The sequence below is a fragment of the Meriones unguiculatus genome, chromosome 2 (genome assembly GCF_030254825.1).
Source record: "Meriones unguiculatus strain TT.TT164.6M chromosome 2, Bangor_MerUng_6.1, whole genome shotgun sequence".
NCBI lineage: Eukaryota > Metazoa > Chordata > Mammalia > Rodentia > Muridae > Meriones > Meriones unguiculatus.
Window position 1 is genome coordinate 189,851,396 of NC_083350.1, and position 27,814 is coordinate 189,879,209.

General features: G+C 40.4%; 1 protein-coding gene across 3 annotated transcripts in view; it reads left to right on the forward strand.

Annotated features, from left to right (window-relative positions):
- The window catches only part of Lrba (LPS responsive beige-like anchor protein), a 495,461-nt gene that overhangs the window by 315,845 nt on the left and 151,802 nt on the right, over window positions 1–27,814 (forward strand). For all 3 annotated transcript variants that reach the window (XM_060378522.1, XM_060378523.1, XM_060378524.1), the window contains one exon: window positions 26,133–26,250. In XM_060378522.1, coding sequence (XP_060234505.1) covers window positions 26,133–26,250 — 118 coding nt within the window. The remainder of the gene's footprint in view (window positions 1–26,132; window positions 26,251–27,814) is intronic.

Genomic DNA, 27,814 nt, shown 5'->3' on the forward strand with positions numbered 1-27,814 from the left:
AGGCCCTGTGCACGCTGCCTCAGCTTCTGTGAGTTCATTTGTGCATCGGTCCTGCTGTGTTTAGAAGGCCTGTGTCCTTGCTGGCCTCCACACTCTTTCCCCTTCCTCAGAGCCCGGAGGGGAGGTATGTGATGGAGGCGGCCTGTGCAGGGCTGAGTGTTGCAAGCTCTCACTCTCTGCATATTGTGTGGCTGCGGTTCTCTGTATTTGTTCCATCTACTGCAGGAAGGAACTTCTCAGAGGCCGAGCAAGACACTGATGTGCGAGTAGCAGAATGTCATTGCAGTCATGTTGTTGCTACACTCCTTTAGTAGAACAGTGGTGTTTGGTCTTGCCCTGGGTCGCATTCAAAACTAAAGAAAACATTAAAAGAAATAGGCAGGACTTTGAATTTCGAAAGGCCCCAATATTCTGAGCTTAAATACCCTCCTCCTAATTTTTCCTCTTATAGGCAGGATTGAACACTAAATATCTATGTGTGTGTGTGTATATGTATATATGTATATATATTCAGTATATATATATATTCAGTATTAAATTTATGTGTATATATATATACACTCAGTATTAAATTTAATAATTCATATACTTTTGTTTCTTTGGTTTGTCCATAAGAGGGAAAAGGAAGTTGCAGAGTTGCAGCCCAGCTGGCTCTCCACAGTCTTGCTCTTCTTTCTCCTTTCTATCTCTCTCTCTTTCATGGGATTTAAACATACTAAGAACCAGCCTTGAAAATCAAGAATCAGGCTCTTAATTTTTGAGGCTTGGAAAGTGCCTTTCCAGCCTGCTCTGGTTTTAGTTGGGTTTGAGCTTAGGTTTGCCGTGCTGGCGCTGGCGCTGGCGCTGGCTCTGAGTGAAGTACAGTGATGGTCGCAGCCCCCATTGTTCTGTTAGCCATGTAGGACTCACACTGAAAATTAGGAAGAAGGACCACATGGAACAGTCCATCCATGTAAATAGAGCCCTCAGGACAGCCACAGAGCTTAACGGTTGAGTTTACAGTGAGTGCTTTTTAAGACTGGTCATTAAAGCTGACTTGCTGACACACAGCTCTTGCTAGTTTTTTGTGGCTTTTTTTTTTTCTTGTGACTACCTATAGGAACCATGCATACCACTGAGCATACCAGCAACATTTTAGAACTCTTTAAAGAAAGCACGCATTGCTGTTCTTACTAAATAGTTTTTATAAGCATTTTTATAGTTGCTTTTCTGTTGCGGTACCTTACATCTCAAAAATAGCGCAAGCTAATTTGTGAACCCTGCACCATGCCTGGGATCTGCACCCCACCCCCACACGCCCACCAGTAACAGGATGATCTGCTTCAAATGCAGAGATTAGTCTAAGAATTTTGCTAATTTTGTGATTTTTGTTCACATGGCAAGATATGTAAGAGATGGTGAGTTTAGCAGTGATGAATTTTCAACATTTATTATGATAGTGAAAGCATGAAAAAATGAGAAACAGTAGAGTCAGGCCTGGCGACACCATCCTACAGTCCATCGAGGTGGTGGTGGGAAGATAAGGAGCCCAAGTCCAGATTTGGGTACATGGTGAGTTTAAGACCAATATGGGCTATATAAGACAGTTTCTCAAAAATTCAAAATAAAATTATGAAACTGAAGGATAAATTATCAAAACCTTTTAAAACAGCATTTTAAAATATATAAAATTTCAAGGACCAGTGTTGCTATTGTGCCATGAGCTGAAATTATAAATCTAGAATTCCATTTCTGATACAATTCCCATCATTTCAGTATTGATGAGGCAGTCTTGCAGAGTCTTCTCTGCGGCATCTTTTTGGTATCTATGCTGGCTTCGCCTCAGAATTTGCTCTGCCAGCTTGTTAGCATGGCAAGTGGTGCTTGCATCAACCTGTCACTGTACAGTGTTTTCCTGCCCTCTTCTGGGTGAGGTTTGGGCCACTGAGTCTCTCTCAGCCCCTCCCAGTAGCACATTCTTCAAGGGACAGGGAAGGCTCAGTTAATACTGCAGATTTTCCTCAATGCTTTGAAGAAGTTCATCTTCATTTTAGTTTAAAACTCTGTTCTGTATTTCAAGGTTTTTTTGTTTGTTTTCTCTCTCTCTCTCTCTCTTTTTTTTTTTTTTAGGAATATGAAATTGGAATGCTATTTTGAACTGAATAAAGAAAGTAAAGTAAACACGGGGTGGGGAGTGAGGGAGAGAGAAGGAAAGAGAGGAAAAATAGAATAACCCAAATGAGAAGAGGGAGTTCTTGTAAACAAAATAAAATCATGTCTAGCGTTCTGTAGGTGAGAAAACTGAGACACAGAACTATTATTACCATTCCTATAGTTAGAGATCCCTGTGGTAGAACCAAAAATCTATCCAAGCAGCTTACCCCAGAGTCCCTCTATTAAATACCTTTGTTAATTGTTATATAATGCCAGTGAGTTTTAGATAATATTTTAAGGTGAGGTTATGTTATGCTTTCAAGGGTGGCTTTAACTCCTGGCTCAAGCAGTCTTTCTTCCTTAGCCTCACAGGAGTATTCTGTTTCATCCTTCACTGAAGTTTACTAAATCATGAAACTGCATATAATCCTACAGTTCATTGATTTCTTTTTGCAGTGAGGAGAGCCCATGACATTAGCCACCTGGAAAGGAAATAAAATATTATCCCAGAAGCCAGTTTTATATCCCAGAGTCTTTACAGTTGGCAGGTGGTTACTACCACAAGTAAAAAGCTGAAAAATATTGGATAAATTACTTCACTAAACACTTTTGTATGTTTCTCTAAATTTTATTTTGCTTCCTAGAACAAAGTAACATCACCTAAAAAAGCTGTGTTCCTTCATAGCATGCCATACTTAGACAGTGTTCAAATGTCTCAGAAATACCCTTGTAAGTTTCTCGCTCAGTGTTGCCTGGTGTACCATCGCTTGCTGTGTCTGTTGTTCTGTCCCTTAAGCTTTTTCCATTCTAGAGCACTTCTTTAGTTGTGATAGTGATTTGTTGAAGAAATTAGTGTATGTGTCCTGTAAGAAGTCTCACTTCCGCACTTTATAACCCTCCCCTCGCCTTCTTTTTATTTCTTATAGTCTGTCGGGTAAATATTTAGGTCAAGTAACTGCATTCTTTCAATGAACCATGAAATAGTGATGTGTTCCAGGCACTGGGAATCTTGGCTGGAGGCATGTTCTGTTGGTCTGTTAGTCATACAGAAGCTTTGCTCCTCAGGTTTGTAGTAACAGAGGAGCCTGTTACTATAGGCTGTATGTATGGGCGACCGTAATGTCCAGACACACTGCTAGGGTGTACTGCTCAGCAGTGTGCTGTCTTCATGAGAGTGCATGTTTCCGGGTGTGGTGGTGTTTGTTTATATTCCTAGCACCCTGTCCGGGACCCCAAGTTCAAGGGCAGCCTGAGCTACTTACTAAAACCATATTTGTTTTTGAAAGAACTTTTTCAAAACAAGACCTATTTCGTGCAAAAGACATTGTCGTCAAAACAAAACTACAGCCTACAGACTGGGAAAGGATCTACACCAATCCTACATCTGACAGAGGGCTAATATCCAGTATATATAAAGAACTCAAGAAGTTAAAAAGCAACAAATCAAGTAATCCAATTAAAAAGTGGGGAACAGCTAAACAGAGAATTCTCTGTAGAGGAATATCGAATGGCAGAGAAACACTTAAAGAAATGCTCAACCTCATTAGCCATCAGAGAAATGCAAATCAAAACGACCCTGAGATTTCACCTTACACCCATCAGAATGGCTAAGATCAAAAACTCAAGTGACAACACATGCTGGAGAGGTTGTGAAGAAAGGGGAACCCTCCTCCACTGCTGGTGGGAATGCAAACTTGTACAACCACTTTGGAAATCATTCTGGCGCTTTCTCAGACAATGAGAAATAGTGATTCCTTAAGATCCAGCTATACCACTCCTAGGCATATATCCAAAAGATGCTCAAGTACACAACAAGGACATTTGCTCAACCATGTTTGTAGCAGCTTTATTCGTAATAGCCAGAACCTAGAAACAATCCAGATGTCCCTCAATTCAGGAATGGATACAGAAATTGTGGTGCTTTTATACAATGGAATACTACTCAGCAATTAAAAACGAGGAAATCATGAAATTTGCAGGCAAATGGTGGGACCTAGAAACGATCATCCTGAGTGAGGAAGCAGAAAGACACACTGGTATATACTCACTTATATAGACCTATAAGATAAGATAAATATACTGAAATCTATACACCTAAAGAAGATAAACAAGAAAGAGGACCCAGAGTAAGATAATCAATCTTCACTTAGAAAGACAAATGGGATTGAAGTAGGAGAAAACAAGTAACAGGACAGGAGCCTACCACAGAGGGCCTCTGAAAGACTCTACCTAGCAGTGTATCAATGCAGACATTAAGACTCATAACCAAACCTCAAAACAGCAGAATGCAGGGAATCATATGAAAGAAGGAGGAGTTAGTAAGACCTGGAGAGGACAGGAGCTCCACAAGGACCAAATATAACAGGGCACAGGGGTCTTTCATGAGACTGTTTCTCCAACCAAGGACCATTGATGGCTATAACCTAGAACCCCTGCTCAGATATAGTCCATGGTAGCTCAGTATCCAAGAGGGTTCTCTAGTAAAGGGAACAGGGACTATTTCTGACATGAACTCAATGGTGAGCTCCTCGACCCCTCCTCACCACCCCTCCGCAAGGGAGGAGCAGCCTTGCTAGGCCACAGAAGAGGACAGTTCTGAAGAGACCTGATAAGCTAGGGTCAGATGGAAGGAGAGGAGTTCCTCTCCTATCAGTAGACTTGGAAAGGGGCAGGGAGGAGATGAGGGAGGAAGGGTGGGATTGGGAGGGAATGAGGGAGGAGGCTACAGATGGGATACAAAGTAAATAACCTGTGAATAATACAAAAAATTAAAAAAAAATTATTCCAAGACAAAAAAAAAAGACCTATTTTATACTGGTCTTCTTTGGGATTGTTTAGAAAACATTAAGATAGGCGCTGAAAGTATTTTCTATCTTTAAAACTTTTTATTTTTTAAACATGTAAAAATAAAAGTCTGTTGGGACTGTTATTGAGATGAGAAGCAGCACGTGTCATGGCAGAGGTGTGCAGGCCAGAGAGCGATTTGGCAGTGTTCTTTCACCGTGTGGTTTCTGGTGGTCCAACGCTGCTTGCTGAGCTATATCAGTTGCCCTGTTTCTATCCTTATTTAAAAGTGTTCATTCTATTTAAAAACTATTTCTCCAAGCTGTAGCCCAAAGTTTTACCCAAGAATCAATAAAGCTTTCTTAATGTGCTTTTCTCTAATAAGTAACTTGAGAATCATGACCAGCCTTGGTTACATTGTGAGTTTTTCCTCCTTCTACCCTTCTCCCCAGCCCCCTTTTTCCACCCTTTCAACACCCTAACACTGTATTAGAGAGAAAGAAGGAGAGGACAGGAAAGAGATGCCTCAATAAATCAGAAGTTGCAAAGGGGCGACATTATCATTAGACTGCATCTTACTGAGGAAGGGTGTTGACCTCCTTGGGGCAAGTTTGATCTTTGCTGTCAGGATGTCATTTCTTCTTTGCGCATGACTAACAGTATCCACAGTCCACCAATAACCCACCATGTCTCTTAGGGCCCTAGCATTTGTGTAACTTCTAAAAAGTCACACAGCCACAGAAACTATCTGCAGCTGGGAAAACCGTGCTTCTCTAGAGCCTGAGTCAAAGTATAGTCAGCTGCTCGGAAGCAGCCTCATATCCCCACGCTGGGGTTAAAACAAAAACGTATTCCCATAATACTTCTGTGTTTGTAAAGAAGGCAAAATTCCAGAATTCTCACTATATGTCCCCCTTTCTGTTTGAAGCCATTAATAATGCTATTTTGTGGGAAATTATGAAGAGGCCAAGGTTTTCAGGAGACCTCTCTGCTGAATTATAATCTTTATAAGTTTTGATGCTTTCTACAGCTTTTCACTTCCTGTGGAAATATGAGAAAAATTGCATCCTCATCGCAAAAACTTTTTTGCAGGTTTCCATTCTGATGTTAACACATCCTTATAGTATATAGGTTGCCTTAATCCACAGTTTTTTATAACTTGGTGACTCTCGGTTGTTCTTGTGAACATAGGAAAGGACAAATGGGAGAAGTAAGTTACACATTTAAACCAGGTTGATAGATGCATGGGTGGAAGTATCAGGAAAATATGGACTTGGAACTATTTTATCTAATATTCCACAGTAAGATGCAGAGTATAAGCCATTATATGCTCACATACTGCTTCTTACTGTTACACCAAACAATGTTTTCTAAAATAGTAATAATAGTATTACCCTTTTCCAGTTTTTCACAGTCTTATGCAGTGACTTTGTTGGCACTGGAAGAGAACCTCTGCCACGTTAGCTGAAGGTGTCATGAAGTGGCGATTGAGCAGGACCCTCCTTCAGTGGATGGGTTTCTTTCCTCACAAGCTTTGGCATCTGATACAGAACAAGGAAGTTTAGAACCTGAAGTGAGAACTTGTGCATGTGGCCTGTTCACTATTCCACCTGTTACATGCTGGCATCTATGGATTAATTCCCTGTGCTTCTTTAGGGGCACATGTTTTCAGGTGCTTTGTAAAGATTAAGTACTAATGACTTAGTCTCATGGGTGTGGGGAGGGGCTCTCTACAGCTGAGTGGAAGAGCACAAACTTGGACTGCATGAGGCTTTGGATTCAATCTCTCTCTCTCTCTCTCTCTCTCCCTCTCTCTCTCACACACACACACACACATAGTCAAAACTACAGCCCCTCCCATGTACAGAACTGTGTTTGTTATTGCCATATCAGGTTTTGTACAATTAATAAAAAGCAAGGATTATTTATGGGAGGCACAAGTAATGCAGTTAGGAGGTGTAAATCATGTCTAATGTGACAGATACTTTAAAAACCTTTGATGTAAGAAAAATCAGTCAATCCATGCTGAAGAGAGGAGTCACTCATTCATTGGCACCATTGGATACTGTAGTGCAAGGTCTTCAAACTAATGTTACTGGAAATGGATACATTTGGCATAGTAAAATCAGCAACGTAAGTATCTTATAATATTCAGTAACTGTAACAATTTCAGGTTATCTATGCATAATTTACAATGAACAATCTGAGGGATAAAAGGAACACAAAAAGTGAATTCGCATTTTTTTTTCCAGTGAAGATAGACTTTTTAAAATAAGTTGTTCAGGGGTTAGAGATCCCCCCAACCCCCTAGTGGCAAAGATTGTTTCTGGTGAGCCTTGGTTACTTTGTGATGTTACCTGACATTTGCCCTGAATCCACTTTTTATTTGGCTGGTGAGCATGCTTGTGTGTTCACAGACAAAAGACACCGAGGAGCATGGAGCGTTTAGCGTGTGCACGTGTAGCACAAGCATTCTAGAGAGCACGGGTCAAGCAGGAAGGTCAGGGCCACGACAGCCCTCTCCGTGTTTTCTTAACGGTGTTCTCCCACATTAGTAGGACTCTGTTCTTTCCAGTATGATAGTTCGTTTTCTATAGCATGTTCAGCACTGTGTGTAGGACCCTAGTTCAGCCGTTATTTGTTGTGGTATGTATACATTTAATGTGGTTTGAGAAGTCAGTTTTCCATTTCTTTTATAGAATCATAGTCTAATTACGTATAAATTTATTCCATTCAGAGGTTATGGTTTTAAAATCTGAAATCACCCTGCCTTTCTATTTTATGTATATGTCCATTCTTCTCTCACTGTGTTCTGTGACAGTTAAAGACTCTTCACTAATCGAACTTGCGCTTGGAGATAAGGCTGCATGTAAACAAATTAACTTTTAAAAATAGAGAGCAATTCCATCTGCAATGATGTACCAATTCATAAATTATTACTGGTATTTTTGTGAAAAGATAAATGGCCCATCATAGAACCCATACTATTAGGTAGTCTAGATGCCTTTGTGCTCAAGGAGATAAGGCTCGGGCCTTATTACACCCTCATAACATGAGGTAATGTTTTAGTATTACCGATAAAAGAGCACTTGGATATATTTAATAACCAAACTGAGAAACACTTAATTTCAGTTGTCTGTAGCAATATAACACAAATTCTCCTGTAAAACAAATTGCACTTTTAGAATATATTTTAATGTGTATTCAACAAAGGAGAAAATGAGGTGATTGAAGTTCAATTTGTAGCGTGTTATTAACCATTTCCGCTTGACTAGATGAGCAAAAGGATAATGGATGAGGGTTTTATTATTACCTTTCTGCTAAAATGAAGTGGTATAAAAGATAAGGTGACGAGATTAATGGACATAGGGAAAAGGAGTAATCCATCAAACTCCAAGAGGGAGGCGAGAGTGACTGGCCTCCGCGGTCTCTAAGAGCGTGCCGGTCAGAAGGTGGACTCCATCGTCTGCCCTTCAGTAGACTGTGGAAAACTAACAGTCGTGTTTGAAAACTGAGCTAAACCGGCACGATGATCAGGTAAAGTTAATTAATTAATGGAAGTTTGGCAATTAAGATTTCTCTGAACTACGCAGTAGAGAGATGGACTAGAAACTGGGTGCTGGGGAATAGATTTCCTGTGCTTGTTCTGTATCTTAGTTTATCATGGACTCTAATTACAGCCATTTCATTGGATAACAGCTACAGTACCAAATCTTCCGAGTTTCTTTTTTTTTGTTGATACTTTTTGAAGATTTCAGAAAACTTTAAGTAATTTCATAGAAGTTGTTGGTTTTGTGATGGTGTTAACTGACATTGTGTTCATTTATTCGTGCAACGTGCAACAAGGTTTGTTTAACATTGTATTATTAGTATACGTACTATCCTGTGAAAGGGACATGACAGTATTCTTGTATAGATACACAGATTAGAACACCTGTTCTGTGGTAACAGTGCAAGGAGAGATACGGCACTGTTGTCTTGACAGTGTGCCTACCAGAATAGACTAAGGAAAATGAAGCATTGCGGTGAGGGCTGGCTAAGGAGGCCCATCCCTGGCACACGGGCCAGCACTGGGCAGACTTTAGGCACAGTATGGAGGAGTAACACAAGTACAGGATTCTTTCAGAGTCAGCGCAGTGAGTGGAGCTGTTGCTATTGAGAAAAGATGCAGGGTTAAGAAACAAAGCCAGAGCATCTGATTGTAAAGAGAAATCATTCACTTAGCGCTCACGTATTCACCCAGTTCAAGGCATATGCCAGCGGGGACTCCAGTCCTTGGTCTTAAGTAGTTTCCGTTCTCTAGGGGAAGGGAGGAAAGGTGCGCTTAGATGTAATAGTGATTGGGTGACGGTGCTCACAGTGCTTTGAGGAGAGACGGCCTCGGACGGGGCATGTGGAAATTCATTCAGTACTTTTCCTGCATTTCGAGTTCACATCCTGGAACTGAGGCCATGAGCACATTTTCCTGAGATGGCCTTAAGAGTTTGTACCTCCATCACTGTTTCACTAGTTTAATGAGATGCAACACGTGTAAAGTGCGCCATATGCGGTCTCTTTCCGTGTTTCTCCAGACGGACACGCTGAAACAAGGATTTAGACCTATGCACGAGTAGTTTGTGTGAGAAACTCAGGAGAGCGGGAACGTTCTCAGGCAAGACGAGACGAGGAGGCCGTGGGGTGCAGTTCAGTGCTACAGAGGAAGTTGGAGCAGCCACAGGCCTGTCTGCTGTGGAGCCAGAGCGTACAGGCCTTTCTACATACACACACACACACACACACACGCACACGCACCCCCAACACCACAGCGCCTGAGCTCTCCACTCAGCACGACCTGGTGCTCAGGCGGCAGGTGGAGGTGCTGGCGTGGGACAAGGCACGGGTGTGTACTCGGGTGTGTACCCCCCTCAGGCTCCAGGGTTTCCTGCTGCACATTAGTGCCTCCCGGCAGCCACCCGCTCCCCCCCCACCCCCACCCCCCGTCCTTTGGCCGCTATTCTCCAGGTCGGTTTCCTTTCCTTTTCTCTCTGCACCTGTTTGCTTTGCACGTGTACCTGTCACTACCTGTGGGGTAGTTGCATTTTACAGTGCAAAGGCTGTGAAAACCATCATGTCTGGGCTTGGTTTTTCTCACTCATCTGTTGGGCGTTTAAGCTCAGGTTCCCTGTATACCACTGAAGTACACCCTGGCTACAAATATCCTCCCAGTTCCTTTGCAAATATAGTGTATGTCTATTAAAACGCAGACATTCATAAGATAAAACGTTATCTGCCTGAAATACAGAATACTCCCGAAAGGCTCTTTACAACCTAAAAGTAATCTTCTGTCTGCCCCTTGACTCGTTCTTGTAGAACAGTCATACTGCCTTTAAAATAGTGTGGGTTGCCTGGGCCTGGAGGCGCATGACTTTGCCCCAGCACCAGGAGGCAGTCACGTGATCTCCATGAGTTCCAGGCCAGGCAAGGCTACATGCTGAGACCTTTTCTGAAAAACAAAACAAAGCCCTCTATGTTAATGTTGCTATTTTTCTTTAAAAAAAAAAAAAAATCAACTTTAAAATATCCTGTATAGAATTCCTCTTAAAGACATCAAGAATGTGACACTTTTTGTCACCGTATTTCTCACTCAGTTTTCCATTTCCTCCTAACACTGGTATTTCACAATCTAGATTTAACATCAGACTTTCCAAGAGCGCTGCTCTGTAAATAGTGACCCTTACTGTAGCATCAGATGGCTGATGGCTTCATTGTCACCAGTTCAGGAATCCTTTGGGGTGAGATAGGTGAAGAAAGTAGAAACTGCAGAATCCAAAAAGAAAGGAATTTAGTTCATTCTATCAGAGACAAAAGTATCCAGGAGAAAAGCAGCCATGTTTTAAGATAAGTGAAAGGACAGGAGTTCAGATGTCTCTAAAGAGCAATAGTGTCTCCTGCAGATGCTTTCATTTTGGGCTCTAAATAAAAAGTCTGCTGCAGGGACTGAGAGAAACAGTTTCTAAAGTGTCCAGTTCCTGTTATGGATAACTGAAAAAGAAAAGCAGGGTCACTGCGTGAACCAGGAAGCCGTATCTGTCGTACGCGTTGCGGCTGGCCTTGTTCTTCACTGCGGCCAGCCTGAGAGCTTGGCTTTTCTGTGTGGCTGTGGCTGTCTTAATGAGGGGCTCTGCTGCTTCCGGTTTCTCTGCTTAACCCTTCTTGGTTTGCTAATGTCCACCCTCTAGAGACTTCCAGAGCAGTGCAAAGGTGTGAGTATCTGCCTTCTTACTGAATGAAGGCATCCTTAGTCTTCATTTGTGCTTGACTGATAGTTTGATAGAGCCCAGGATGACCTTTAAAATATTCAGCCTTCAGAGTTCTGAAGTTGTTTCATGTACAGCTCACAAGCGAGAGAGGCAGCTGTCAGGGATTGGTCCTCCATATGGAACACAAACTGCCCCTGGAAGTCCCTGGAGGCAAGTTCGTGAAAAGATGGCATCCCACTCTTGAGAACACTCCAAGAAGCAGAGAAACAAACAAGCTAGGTACAGAAGAGGAAGTCATATTCTCGATTTAAAAAACTGTGACATGCTATATAACACGTAGACTTTTGTCGTTATTATTTAGAAAAAGGTAAATGTAAAAAGGGATCTTTTTATACTTAGATAATTTTAAGAAATCACTGGTTGTGTTAATTGTAACTGCATCATCTTCATGTTGGTTAGAAAGTCTTCCCCTGATAGCAGCCTGTGGTCCTGGGTTTATGAATGAAATTGATTTAATTGACATACTCCAGAAACAGGAAAAACTCATGAGTGAAATAGGTGACTTCAAATCATCAAAATTCTTGAAATTATATAAAAAGCATATAACATTCCCATTATAATAGTCTAATTTTTCTGTATGTCTGATTTTTTCATTGCAAAAAAATTCTCTTTGTTGTTGGTTTTTCCATTTTTTGTTTTTATTTTATTTTTTTCACAGTTTATTCATTCTATATCCAGATTGAAGCCCCCTCCCTAAACTTCCCCAGTCCCCCCCCCTCCCTTCTTCTTCCTCCCTATCCTTTTCCCCTAGTCCACTGAAAGGGAGAGTTGAGAGTTCTCCTCCTCTGCCATCTGCCCATAGCTTGTCAAGTCCTATCAGGACTGCCTGGATCCTCTTCCTCTGTGGCCTGGCGAGACCGCATCATCAGGGGCAAGTGATCAGAGAGCAGTTAACTGAGTTCATGATAGAGGCAGCCCCTGTCCGCTCACTCAGAGACCCACATGGAAACTGAGCTGCCAATTGGCCACATCTGAGCAGGGGGGTCTAGGCCCTCTCCATGCATGGTCCTTGGTTGGAGTACCAGTCTCTGCAGGACCCCCCTGGGCCCAGGTCTTTTGGTTCTGTTGCTGTCCTTGTGGAGCTCCTGCCCCCTCCAGGTCTTTCTATCTCCCCCTTCTTCCATACAATTCCCTGCACTTTGTCCAAAGTTTGGCTATGATTCTTGGCATCTGCTTTGATACCCTGGTGGGTGGAACCTTTCAAGGACCCTCTATAGTAGGCTCATCCTTTTTCCTCTCTTCCACTGCTTCTGGTAAAATTCTAAGAAGAGATAATCAGAAAAGAGAAAAAAAATGCTAGCATGTCCTGTCAGCCATTTCCCTATTCAGAGCCTATTTATATGAGGAAAAAGATGTTTGTCTGTAGTGGTTTTCTTGACTGCAAGGTAGCTTACTATAATTTCTATGTTTTCATTAAAGAATGAAGTAACAGATTCCCAGGATGCCTGCTGTGAAAGAGAAGTCAGATATAAGTCCGTGTTGAGTTTTATGCTCTGTAGTCATTGTGGAGCGTCTGCCCACTTCAGACAAGTGACCCACGCTTTATTTTGCTTTGCTTGTGTCATGAGACTTTGCAGATACTGTGGCTCTCTGAAAGGAAGACTGCGCTAGAGTGAACCTTGCTTCCTTGTGTTTGTTCTAGAGAGCAGTGGTTACTTTGAATGAGGTCTGTTTTAGAGGCAGGTGAACCGTTTGTCCGGGCCGCAGCCCTTTCCACACACAGTCCTGGGGCTGAGTCATCTAACTTTATATGCCTCACAGGGGTGCTTGAGCCTCTGAAAAATGGCCGTCAAAGTAACAGCACTTCGAGACTCTGAAGAAAGGACTCACTTGAGAAACCACAGCACCCAGGTGTGTGCTCTTAGAGGATGGGGCACAGGGTCATGTGCCACATATTATGCAGGGACTGCAGAAGCAAGTGTTAGCGCTCCATGTGTTGAAACCGCGGAGATGTCTTCTCGTTTTATATGTGATACGCTTTGTAAGGTGTCTCAGAGGTTAAAGAGGTTAAGAGGCTTCCAAAGGTCCTCAGTTCCGTTCCCAGCAGCCCGGTGGCTCACAACCATCTGTGGTGAGATCTGGTGCCCTCTTCTGGTGCGCAGGCACACATGCAGGCAGATTACTGTATAAACTATATAAATAATAAATAATTTTTTTTTAAAAAAAGAAACATTTTAAAAATAATATGGGGAAATTATAATTTTGTGTAAATTTTAACTTTATTTGAAAATAATTTATTCTTAGCAAAATTGGATCTATATAATTGAACAACTTACTAAAGAATTCTTTGCTTTGAACAAGTATCTATTCTTATTTTATTATTTACTCAGAAAAATTACCAGCTTCTATACATACGGCTGCTCTGTTAGACTTGAGGTTGAGGGAGTATTTGGCTTTTTAAATTGGAAGTTAGGGTTTTTGGAGGATCCATCACTCTTTGGATAATACTTGATGAGCTAGCCGAGGCATCTTTTTAGTCATTTCAGTAGGGTTAGTTGCTGGTTCGTAGGCTCTGTGTAAAATTGTGCACTGTAATGAGATGAAGGGTCTGTTTGTCTTTTAGCCTAAATGTAAGGTTAAACCTCTCTTTTCACTCAGGATGCTCTCTACCAGCTTCTGTTGGTCAGTGAAGCAGGAACCTGCAGAGTGCAGAGCCCTTCATAAACACAAGCCAGGTGGACAGAGCATCGTCTGTGTCATATGGAAATGTCCGGGCACCTGGATCGTACATTTGCTTTCTTTGGGTCTGTGGGATGGATAGTAGTCCTCCCTCATGTCTGCCCAGGAGAGCTGTTGAAATAAATAGTGGAAGAGCTCTCTCTATCAGTTTGGATGTTGAAAACTATAAAGAATAATCATTTACTGTGATTAATATAAAAAAATAATAAAAATAATAACAAAAAAAGAGTTTGCCAGAACTTGTTTCTTTCTGTAAGAATAATGAAATGATCGTATTTTATAGTAAAACATAACATGCTAAGATAGTCATAAAATTTTTTAAAAAAGTAATGTTATGGAGGGGAGTAATAAAAGATGTTTGTGATTAAGTTGAAATAAAGCTGCTTTCACCTATTTTTATTATACTCTGAGCTTTACCCCTTTTCAAAGGAAGTTGGTAAAATGCTATTCGTCAGTAATGTCCAATATATTACAAAAATGACCACTACACAAAGAAGTAGGAAAATTGTGATTCTTGCCTAGAAAAACTGTTATTTGATAGTGAAGGACTTGGAGCTACCTCTGTAGCTAACTGGGAAAGTGTTTGTCCAGCAGGCCTAAGGGCCTGGATGCCTTCTCCGTGTGACCACATTGAGTTAGAGCCCCAGGAGTTATGAGGTGGTGGAATTGGAACGTGGATGGACTGATAGATCAGGGCCCTGGTCTGCGAGCCCAGCTTCTTCTGATGACGGGGAAAACCTCCAGAGAACACAGGGGGGATGAACAGTAGTTCCTGTAACGAAAAGCTGCTGCCACTGCCGTAGTCACACGCATATGACTGCTGTCATGAACGAGGTGTCCCTCTACAAGGTCACAGGTTGAGCCCTGCCTCTCTGTACTAGCATGGCTGTGCTGACGTGGCAGAATGCTTGGGAAACTTACGAAGAGCAGTTGTTTCTTACAATTCTAGAAGCTGCAGGGTTCGAGAGCAAGGGACTGGCATTTGGGTCTGAGGAAGGAGGCTTTGTGCTGTGATAATGCTGTCTGCTGTGTTCTTCTGTGGAGGGAGGAGGAAGGACCAGGGTGATCTTGTTAAACCACCCATTCTAGCACCACCATGATGCACACTAAGTTCCCACACAAGAATTTCAGAGGGCATTCGGGTTTATACTCGCCCTCAGTTCCGTGTCTTCTCCGCTGTTCCGGAAGGCCCAAGTGTTAATACTTCCAGCATCCACTCAGAAGACCTGAAATTCAGAATCCCAACTAGCGGCAGTCTACAGCAGCGTTGATGAGGCACATAGTGCACTATCAACGTCATTCTTTCATCCTTCGCCATGTAAAGTTATTCATAATACTTTTGTGATCAGTTCTATAACTTCATGCAGTTGTAGGTGTTGAAGCTTTGGTTTCTCTTGGTTTGGTAAGTGCTAAGGCCATAAGTAACTCAGGGAGCAAAGGCTAGGATTATGGGATCAGGCTGGATGGCGTGTTGTGTGGGTTGGTGAGGCTCTGCTTACCAAAGTGTTGTCTAGTGGACAGATCTTGAAGAAACAGTAATGGCTGTGCTTCTGTGTGTGCTGACCTGTGCTCAGGGGACATCACAGTGGGTGTTTTGAGATAGGTTCTAGCACAGACCTCATGATTGGATTCTCTGACTGATTTGATGGTAAAAGCAATGGGCAGTGAAGATTGGTGTAGAGTGAAAAGCCTGAGATTTAGTCACTGCTGAAGTCCACAGGAAGTCAAGATAGACTGTACCACAAAAACCAGGTGCTGTAGCAATCCTCCCCTCCCATCTCACCCTCTCTCCTTTTCTCCTTCAGCTGTGACTCTCTTTTCGGTAGCCCACACTGCCCTGGAGCACCTGGGCTCAGGTGACCCCACTTGCATAGACTCTCAGTAGATGGAGCTGCAGCTGCTTTCCGTTCCACCAGGCTTGGTGCAGACTTAAATAATGTAGGGGAATGATGGGTATTTTCAGAGACTATATGTGAATACACAGGCATCTGTAATAATACTTTTTAGTTGGAGAAGACATTTATTTATTTTAAATAGCATGTATGAAGTCACGATGTAAATTACATACATTTTTCAGTAGAGACTGAGCGTTAAATTTTCTTGTCTTGTAATGTTCTTGTCAGAATATGACCTCAGGGTCATGCTGGTGTTACAGAAGGAGTTGGCGACTGTCCCTACTTTAGTATCCCCGAATCTTCTGCGTAAACAGGATTGGGGCTGTTTCTTCCTTGGTGTGTGGTAGAATTTACCTGTGGAACTACTTCAAACTGGTGTTTACTCTCTGGGAAGGTGCAAACCATTTAATCTCTTCAACAGATATAAGCGCGATGTCCCTGACCAACTTTGGTAGTTTCATTGTTTTGAAAATATACTTTAGTATCATAATTACAGTCGCTGTGTTGTATGAGCCCTTGTTGATGATGTTAATCTTATTTCCACTGTTATTGGAAAATACGTTATATTTTGAATTAACTGTTTATTGCATCTTGGGTTTGGGCCTGAAATATATTCTGTCTTTTGCTTTTTTTTTTTTTTGTCTTAAGACCGGAAGCTGTCTGGATTGCTCATGTTGGCCTTGCTTTTCTGGGCTTGCACACACCTCTCATTCCAGACACCGAGTGCCTGGCACTTCCCAGCCTCCTGCCATGGCGCCATGTTGCTGTGCCCCTGCCGGTGGAGGATGCTGCACTGGCTTAGGGTGTGTGCTGGCGGTCCGTATTCTCACCAGTTCTGTGCTTAGAGCAGTCTAATCAATCACTGAGAGCTGTCACAGTCAGGCTCACACGTTCATCCCTTCAGACCTTGTATCAGGAATTGTTTGTTTGTTTGGTTTGTTAATGCTGTGTGTGGACTTGAAGGCTGTCTTGGCCTGGACTTTGGCCACCCGGGTCAGGCTTCTGCATGAGGCGGTTGTAGCTGGATGCCACCAGCGATGTGTTCCGTGTGTGTTCAAGCACAGCCATTTGGTTCATAAAGAATGAGAGTACTAGTGTGTTTTAAGGAAATGTTTTGATATCATTATGAAATCACCTTACCCCTAAAAATAAGCTGCACCCTAAAACACACTAAGTTTGATAAGATACTCTTTTCTAATTGTGCTGTCGTGGGTGTCATTTATGGGAAGTTTTATTTAATTTACTTTTTCTCCTGATTATGAGTCATGTTTTTCTGCTTTTGTGTAATATGGTCATTTTTAATTGAATGCTAGCTGTGGTGAATTTAACCCAGTTGTGGTTCCTATAAATATTCATGTGTGTTTTCTGGGATATAGTAAGGTTCTAAGTGTTCTACCCAGTGAGCTGTGAACAGTGAGTGATGCCTGTGATTCCTCCTGGCTGTGGAGCTCTTGGTATTGCTCATAGCAATTTTAGGAGACAATTCGAGAGCTTTTGGTTGTTTTTTATTCTTATGTTTTATTTTTAAATTTTTATACGCATGGGCTAGTCATTTGCCTGGTAATTCCTGCAGTCTCCAAAGCTCTGGTTCCTGACTTGGCTTCCCCCAAATTATGGATTAGAACTTGTAAATGAAATACTCTCCCCAACTCCCACACACCATGGTGGTTTTGCTCACAGGAATAGAACCCGATACCATGACACTATGCTTATGTTAATCTGCTCTTAGGATTTGTTTCCTTTTATTATATTTTTATTGCTTAAAACAGTTTGTAAATATAAACATATTTTGATCATATTCCCCCTCTCACAAGTCTTTCCAAACCTTCCCCGTCCCAACTCACCCAACTTTAAGTTCTTTCTCAACAAGCAAAACCTCAGTACACCCCCCCCATAACCAAGAACACAAAATAAGATTGTGGTTATTTTCTGAGGCCAGGCTGGCCCCCCATCTATCATTCTGTATCGTACATAGTTCTGAGGTGATCCCAGGTGCTTGTAGAAAATTGACCCAGGCTCGTCTCGCTGTAACTGTAGGAGAGTATGAACAGCAGTGATGTTGAACCGTGGATTTTCTCAGTGAAGCGAGGTTAACACTTAGAATCCTGCCTAACTTGTGTTCATAAAGTGCTGTGGTAGTATATCCTGTAAGAAAACAGTTTTCAGAAGATTATATCCAAAGCTGAGCATGGACTAAATATTTAGCTAGACACTCCATTGTAGACATGCTTACTGTTTGTGTCCTGTAAGCCTCAGCGGGAAGCAGGGCGCACGAAGCTGAGCAGCTGAAGAAAGCTCCCTCAAAGGCTCTTCGGGGGCTGCAGGGATGCCGCTCATTGCAGCCATGTCATTTCCTTTTGCTCTGCAGGGTTTTTATTTCTTCTCCTTGCTATTTAAACAGCAAATATCATTTCTTAAAGATACGTAAAAGGTTTTCCCTTTAATCAATTTTAGGTGACAGGGTTAGAAGAGAAACTTTCAGTGGCTGCATTATAGTGCAGTGGATACAAAGAGAATGAGTTGTCTTGCGTTAGGCTGACATTGCTGTTCTGTTAAGATGTATTCAGGTATCAAGGGAAGAATTTTCATGGGGAAGAGGAAAAAAGATTCATTTTGCTCACAGTTTTCAAAGGTTTGAGCCCATCATGGTGTGGAGAAGCTACTCAGCCATGACTGACAGGAAACAGAGTGGGACATGACCTTTTCCTCAGACCAGACCTCACCTACCATACTCTGAAGATGGAAAAGCTCTTGTCTGCCTTTGACGTTGAGACTGAGTGTGAAGAAGAGCTGGCCTTGAGAACACAACGTGTTCTTGGCTACTTGAAACTATACATTATAAAATACTCTAATATGTTTAAAATCCGTGGTTTTATTAGTAAATTGCATGTATATGTGTTAAATAATAAAAATTCATGAATATAGAAACTCAGTTTGTTGATTAATGAGCAAGATTTTTGTACTTTGAACACAGTAATGGTGTATGTTATTTTCCTGAGTTTTTGAGAAGTAACTGAACATGACCAATCTCAGTGGAAAAAGTTAAAAATTGACAGCGCTGTTACTGTACTCGTAATATGTCTAAGGAGGAACGTAACTTTGAAGCTGGCTTAGCAGTGCTTTGCCTCTAGCACCAGTTTTCTGGCAGAGGCAGGAGCATCATCCTGGCTAGGTAGAAGGTTCAAGGTTTGCCTGAACCACCCAGTGAAACCCTGTCTCGAAAAGAACACACTATCTCAGAAGTAAGATACTTGTCTAGCATGTTTTAGACCTCAAGTGTGATCTTAGCACCACAAAAAATAAGTGAATAGATAGATTAATAAAAAGATCATTCCAGGTTAGGTCTGCACCACATAAAAGTTCTGTTGCGGCCTTAGTGAGAGTGCCATCCCAGAAATAAACAAATAAATATGTTTGGAGAAAAGTAGTTTGTATATTGTCACCATAAAAATCCAGAAGCGATTTTTCATATAGAAAGAAGTGACTCTTGCAGCGCCTTTCTGATATTGTCAGCGTAGATGCCCATGTCCATGCTGCCTTATTAGTAAAATAAAGGGCTTTGCTGTGACAGTGCCTGCCAGGCAGGGTTTGAAAGCTGAAAGCGTGTTTAAGAACATGTTAAGATACCAGCTGTAGGGCCGTTAGTGGTGTTATTACTGTAACTTTAAAGGGCTTTTTTTTTAAAGTTACATCATAACATTTATTTTGGGGTGTAGCTATACAGAAAAAAATTTCATTTCCATTTTTATTTTTTTAATTTGTATTTATTACAGTGTATTCACTTTGTATCTTGGCTGTAGCCCTTCCCTTGTCTCCTCCCAGTCCCACCTTCCCTCTCTCTTCTCCCTTTAGTCCACTGATGGGGAGGTCCTCCTCCCCTTCTATCTGACCCTAGCCTGTCTCATCAGGGTTTCATCAAGACTGGCTGCATCATCTTCCCTGTGGCCTGGTAAGGCTGCTCTCCCAGGGGAAGGTGATCAAAGAGCCAGCCACTGAGTTCATGTCAGAGACAGCCCCTGTTCCCCTTACTAGGGAACCTACTTGGAGACTAAGCTGCCTATGGGCTACATCTGAGCAGGGGGTCTAGGTCCTCTCCATGCATGGTCCTTGTTTAGAGAATCAGTCATAGAAAATCTTTTATGCTGAAGGTCCTCTCTGCAGCTCCTGTGTTCTGAGCAAATGGCAACCTTTTTCTGTGGCTTTGTGTTTCCATTTTAAATGATATCTTCAAACCCCAGTAAGTCCATTTGAATTCAGCTTTGTTTCTAAGTTCATTCTGTTCTTTCTCAGCAAATTCTTATAGCTGACTGTTTCCCTGTGTACTATTACAGATAACAAATACCAAACATCTGTGTTCTTTATGACCATACCCTATTAATGTTTTGTGTTGTAGTTAGGATTGTTGTCTTTAAAAACAAACAAACAAAAAAACAAAAAACCTGTAAAACCCACATATAAAATTTTATAATTGAATTAAAAATTAGTTTCAATATAGACAATTACGTTCTTTGTTTTAACTTATTACTTTTATTTGAATATTTACTCATTAAGATATATAGAAAATACTAGTTTAAAAACTGTATTTGATAATGTATCATATAGAATGTAAATTATTTTTAAGCTGAGGAATGTTGAAAATAAAATAGAATCAAGTAGTCTGAATTATTTACAGGCCAAAGGCTTAAAGGTACATTGCTCCAGCACAAATATTAAGTTATGAAATGGGAATTTCAGTTTGCCATAAATCTGCCTGCCATCGCAGCTTAAAGTAAAATAGTTTTGCCCATCTAAAGCAACATCAATTTGCCAGTCAGTGCTTCATGTATCAAAGAGCGTTCTGTGAAAATATCAATATCATTGGTTAATATAAATGAAATTAATTTTTAAAGCTGGGCTAAAGGTTGACATCTGAAAAATTGCATTACTTTGCAGAAGAGAAATTTCTGTCTTCTAGTGAAATTCCAGGTCATGAGGGCAAGTAATTTTCACAATCTTCAATGGGAGCCAGTGAAATATGAACTTCATTGTCACCTAGCCCCAAAGCGATAAGATAAAATGAGCTGATACATCATTTGCTGTGGTTTTATCATCTCCCTCAGTAATTGGAAGAGAAAACATAAGAGTGTGTGTACTTGTATGCTTCTCTCTCTTCCCTCCCAATTGTCCCAGCACCCACACCCAGGCTAAAGCCATTTTAGGACAATCAATACAAAGGTCATACGGCATATTTTTAATATATGTTTAATTTTTCATGCTGACTAAAACTGCCAAGTAGAACATTAGAGTAATGAATATATTTAATTGAATTTGTCACCCGTGGAAATGTTAAGGAAAATGCTGTGCTACATCATAGAGTTGCAGGAGAAAATCCTTAGATGAAGATTAAATAATAACTCATAATTAATTTAAAAGGTCATTTTTGTTCATGTTAATGACTCTCTGTTTTGTTGCTGTTTTGCTTGGGGAGCTTAGGGACGTTCTAAGTATTATAGTCCGTCATAACAAAATCATAAGTATTATAGTCATACAAAATCACCATTTTAAACTCCGCTAGAAGCAGCAGCATGCTCCACTATCTAAAAAAAAAATTATAGTTTGCTTAAGAATATATTCATATATGTAAAACACTAAAAATCATGTGGCTGATAAAGAAATCCTTACAACAGCTTGAATTTACTATTATTTGGAAAAATGGAGGCTCATTCTGATACCATTGTAGAGGAAACTGCAGTCTAATATAAAAACCATCACTAATCTAACTTTGCAGTTGTTAGGACCAGGATGTATTCCACGCATATCGCAGAGTAGTTTTGAGCACGTGCTTTTGTTGTAAAGATTCCGGGAATATCTTGCACACTCACGCTGTGGTGGGCTAAGCTTGTGCTCTAGGATGTGCACAGCGGGCAGCCCTTAACTTCCAGCTGGGCAGAGTGCCATTGTTACTTGGTGGCATGGTTCGCTTATGGTTTATACACTAGATTTAAGACATCTCTCTTGACAGTAAATATGTCTATATGGTTTTAAAATGCTTATATTGTGGAATTTCAGATACTATTCTTGCTATTTATTATGTGATTTTTATGGTTCTTATTGTCAAATTCTTCAGAAATCAGTATGGGGTTGTCTGAATGAGTAAACTACTGAAATTCAGAAGTGTTTAAAAGCGGTTATGCTAGACTGGTTTACTAAGTGTGTTTTTAAAATAGCCTTTCTTAATTCCAGTTACATAGAGCTCTGCCTCTTGATCTTGTACATGCAGACTTTGGTGGAATTATTTTCTATTTTTTAGGTAAAATATTTTCCATATAATTTTTTCCTTCTAGAAGAATGCTAGAATATATAAATTTTACTGAGGGTATTTTGTTTGTGACAAAACCTTCCTTTCTTTGCCCCTTTACTATTACTGTACTATACAAGCATAGCTAGATATTTAAAATCTGCTTTGAAAGTATAAATAGAGTATCATCTAGTTGCAATAAAAAAATTGTGGGTTTTTATTTTTATACTTTTTGGAGAAGTAAATGCTTTACTTCAAAGCTAAGAATAACTGCAGCATGATGAAAGAATTTTTGTATGTAATCAGGAAATTATATATAGAGTAGAAAAAGATACATGCATTTTAAGAGAATATAATTTATATATATATCCTCTCATAGAAGCTGGACTTGATTTTTAATAGGAAAAATTTAGTATGTATTTGTATATTGTATGTAAATTCTGATTTGCTATTCTAACACACCCACTTTAAAATTTAATATGTAAATCAGCTTTGTTAGAACAAATTATTTTTGAAAGTTGAATTTACTGCTAATCACTCTAACAATAATAAAACTAAAGTGATAAGAATTCAGAGAGAATGCTGTGGGCTTAGGCTTTCAAGCTTTTCTAGACTCAGGGTCATAACTGCCGAGCAATGGTAATGATATGGTTGCCATAGCAACTGATTCATTGGAGGGCTAGACCTCTGTCTAGGGTGCTGTCAGGATATGTAGAGTTCCAGTGAACGGAAAGTCCCAAAGAAGGGTCTGCCTCTACCTAATCCAGTTTTAATTGAACTCTAGAGACTTTGAAGTGAGGCCTCAGACCAGGCCCACAACTCCTGTCTCAGGAAGAAATGAAACCTGTGTTCAGCCAAGGCCTCTGCTGTTTTCCAGTGCTGACATCCCTTCCTAATGAACCCTTTCCAGAAATGTCATTATCTCGATTTCGGGGAGAAATTCCTTAGTGAGGGAGCCTCCGTTTCTGTTTAGGCTACAAGGTGACTATACATGCATTCCCATTTGTTTCTGTTTGTTTGTTTGTTTGTTTAATTTGGCTCTTTTTTGTTAAGATTTTAAAATTTGACTCCTTAGACAATTTTACACAATTTTCTGTTTCTTCTGTTTTAATGGGCTTGAAAATATTCTGAGACTTTATATTTAACTTTGGAAGTACACCTTGACACTCTTTCAATCTGGACGCATATAGAGCAACACCAGCTTCAGCTTTTGGAACACATATGTGAGAAATCTGAATGCACGTGTGAATGATAGACCTCAGAGGTGGCAGGGTGCCCCAAGGAAAAAGAGAGCAGACCAGGGATGTTAGAGGTGGGGATTTCAACACTATCTGCTCTGCTTTAATTTCTAATGTATTCAACCGTATGACAAAAGAGGAAGATTTTATAAGATTGAGTCTGCATGGGACTTCTGTTGCTGTCTGTAGCTCTCAGCCCCCATGTCCGTAGGAATGGAGCACAGTGAAGGAAGGTAGCACTGTGACTTAGGTGGACTTTTGAAATAGCTCTTTAAATCAGGGCGTGCAGGAAATTTTTGATTAACGTAGAACTACCTGCATATATTAAAATGTTAAGGACAGCTTTTTAGCATACGTGTTTCAGGTGTGGGTGGAGAATCTAGAATGCAGTAGCTGGCTGTGTGGCCATGTCTGTGCAGCATTGGCATCATTGCAGTGAGCAGTCGGTTGTACCAGAGGTTTCTGTGCTTAAGAAACATGGAATTTTTACACCGCTCTACAGTACTTCTAGCATGTCACGGTGCTTAAGGGATTCTGTGTTGTTTATTTTGGTTCTCTTCTTTCAATGTTAATCTGAATAAAGGACAAGAAAGGCAGTTTATTTAGTTTCCAGTGAATCAAATTCTAGTTTAAGCCCAGCCCCTTTTTCTTTAGAGACAGATCTTGACCTGTAGGCCGGAGAAGCCTTAAATTCCCAGTCCCCACACCTCAGCCTTCTGGGTGCTGGGACCACAGGTGTGCAGCGTGCTTTTGAAGAGCGTGACAGTGTGGACTTGAAGGACAGACCTGGACTTGGGGATTTGAGAACTTGGAGGAACTAGACCCTGCCACTAACTTGTGAGCAGAGTTTGTTTTCGTATTTAACATGTCATTAGCACGTCACATTTTACTTAGGAGCAGAATCATTAGATATGTTGTTACAAGTTTATAAAAATATGCATAATATGTTCTTAACTCTTGGCAAATCCAGGGTGGTCAACTCACACGCCTAGAACCCAGGCAACAACAGGAAATGTTGGATATTTACTTTAAATTAGGAAATACTACCATTTACTTTTCCTAGTAAATCAGAAAACTGAGTGTTTATCTACAGAGCCATTTTCTCAGCATTTCCCACTGCTCAAAGTTCTCGTATGATAGTATGTGTGCTCCCCTCCCCCACTAGAAAAGAAAGAAAGAGGAAGGAGGAGGAGACAGTTGGCACCGTGTGTGGGCTCAGGCTGCCAGGCTTCCTTCACAGCGGTGCTCTGTGTGGTATTGTTAAGGTTGCAGAGAGAGTATACTTGCAAGTTTTCCTGAACCCAAACTTAGATTCTGCCCTTTAAAGCAGGAGAGGCGGGAGGTAAGCAAACACGCGTTACCACTTGAGAGGATAGGCAGTACCATGGAGACCAGCGTGGAGAGGCTGGCTTTGCCTGGGGACGTCACAAAGGAACAGCACTCCAGCTGTGACAGTAGGTCTGCCTCAAGGTGTGAAAGAACATTCCAGGGAGAGAAGTCGACATGGAGTTAAAACACAAACAAACCCCAACCTGATCCTTCTTCATTACACCCTTTTCTTTCTCTTGACTTTGTCTGTAGTAGTGGTGGAACTGAGAAGTACATTTGTTGCTACTTTGCAGGATGAGTACTTGTCTGGGTCTTTGAAGTTTTTATAGAACTTTTCAAAATTATATTTCTTTTCTAATTTCTCATGAACCAGAAATAGATAACTTTCTATATAAAAGAAAAAAAGAACTGAATGAAGTAAGTTGTTTATTTTTTTTAATTTCTAAGAACCTGCATGTTGCATAGAAGAATGTAGATTCATTTGTAGTTCAGCTCTGGGAGATGGAAATGAGCGAAGGGTAGAGGGTAGGGTGAGTCACTGGGAGCCATGATTTTGCTCTGCGCATAGTTTATGTTTGCCCCTGTCATGCAGCACCTCAGTCACAGTTTGTTCATTTGTATTTCTTAGTGGGCGTTGCTTTACTGAGATGTATCTTTACTTCTAGCTTAATTGCCCTCATAGATTTTGATGAGCTTTTGATAAGAATGGCGTTTGATTTTCTTGGAGAAGTGTTGAATCTGACTTCCTTTCAGACTCTCATAATTAAGCTTTTTAAATGATCTTTTTTGAAAACAAACCTTGAATAACAAAGCAACAAAGTGGCTTAGAACTAAAGACAGGATTACCTTGGACTCGCAAAGCATTTTAAGCAACTGTGTCTGTCACATGGGATGACAAGGATTGTAACGAGTTACTCTGAGACCCGCTGAGCATGTTTGCAGGGTTATGTTTAGCTTTGGCTGGCTAAACTATACTTACTGCCTTATACAGTTGAGCATTGTGTTTTCCTTTTTTTTTTTTTTTTCCTTACCAATGACCTCAAAATTTTTGAGAGTGGTGAACTAACATAAAAGGTAAAAGATGAAAGACACCACTGGACAAATTACAATCACATATGTAAAATCCTTTGTTATAACTGGTCAAAAGCATATTCTTTTGAATTCTTACTTTTGAAGTTTTATATGAAGCTTAGTTTCTCTAATAAGTTTTAAAAGTAATCAGTTAATAAGGCTTCCTGAGAATAGATTACTTTTTTGAAAAGCCCAAATATATAATTGTAATAAGAGATTTAATAAATTCACTCTACTTTTTTAAGTTACTTTTTTCACAGATTACAATGCATTTCCTCCTTTCTTTTCAAACTGTTTCATTACCTATTAAGTTACTCTTCTTAGAAAATGTTTTTCTTAATAGAGCCTTTTATATTTTAATTGGAGGGACACCACAGTAACAGAATGGAACTCTGTGACTTAATTGGGGTTATCCTTTTCTCACTAGATCTTGGCATATACAGAAGGCCTGCATGGAAAATGGCTGTTCACAGAGATAAGATCAATCTTTTCTCGTCGTTATCTTTTGCAAAATACAGCCCTGGAGATCTTCATGGCAAACAGAGGTAAGATGCTGCAGATGCCTTGTTGGAAGCTGGCTTGCCCCGTTCGGGCTGTCCTTGGTGGACACACCGTGTTGTTTCTGTTTACATGGGATCTGCAGTTTTACCCTCTGCCCTGTTGACCTCGACTCTTACGCTCACCCATCATCATGTGATTTTTATCCCCCTCCCCATCACTTTTGGAATAATTTGTAGCTCTTTTGTTTTCTTGACTATTTCACGAATTGGTGCAATGCTCTATAAATACAAATCAACAATGATTTTACTATTGAATCAGCTGTGGAGTTTTCTTGTCCTCAGCATTGTCTTGATTACTTCTAATAAGTGGCAACATATGGGGACAAGAGAATATAATCAAATGATTCACGTGTATCTTTTATCTAAACTATTGCTATTTATTTAAAAAGTCAGAAAATGATACTAAGTTGTCCTGTCTTAAAAGTCGAGCTAAAGTTTTGTTGTGGATTTAAAATGGAACCTTATGAGATGCATCAGGACTGGATGGGTGGAGATGTTGAGCTTGAAGGAAATTGTTTTATATGAGTAGAATTGCACAGACTTGGTATCTTTGTTACATTTCTCGTGTATATACGTAGGCAGGTGTTTATTGTTTGTTTCTTCTGTACTCTCGTGTTTAGATCTATACAGAAAACATAATCATATGCACACATACCCCCATCATGGAGGGGTTCACAGAGAACACAAGCACATTTAGTGGACATTTACTTTTCATAAGCTTCTCGGAAATCTGCAAAACTTTCTTCCAGTGCAAGCACCCTTTTAGAAGAGTTACTTTATACTTTGTTTCAGTGGTGGTCACCTTCCCCTGTGTCACTTGCTCATTCTCATCCTCTTTCCTTCTTTGGAACTCCGAAGACACTTGTGTGTTTTCTGTCATGTCTCATCAGCCTAGGTCTTCTGACATAGCCTGCAGTGGCTTATTCTTTCATCTGTCCTCTATATTGAACATACTGGTGGGTGCATAAGGAAGCCTTATTTCAACATTACATGCCATGACGTTACAATCCTTTGTATGTGCTTAGTGAGCAGTCTCCTGCTTACTTAAGACTTGTTAATAATTCCTTTGTTTAAAAGCAACAGCAACATGGTTAATTTTGTTACAAATTGATTTTTTTTCTAACCAAGCAGAAGACCCCCTTCGAGGGTTTGTAGATGCGTGTGACTCCGATGCTGTGTTAGTGAGATTGTGAGACCAAATAAGTTAATATCTTAGAATTTCTCATTATTTTATGACTATCATTTCTTAAAGGTAGGTATTTAATATGACTTGAAATTAACATATCAAATGTATTTTATTGTTAGATGCTTCTTGATACTCTTGTCCATGTACAGTTACCTAAATAGAAATTATTAGAAAGCATTTTAAGTTTGCTTAAAAGCCATAGAGAAAAACTTTTATTTCAAGACACAAATGTTTCTGGTTGACATTAATATGTGAAGTAAAAAGATAAAGAGAATTGCTTTCAATTGAGCCATTATTTGATATACACTAGATTATTTCTAAGCTATGTTTGTAGCTTTTAATAGCAGGTGTGTAAGTGTGTAA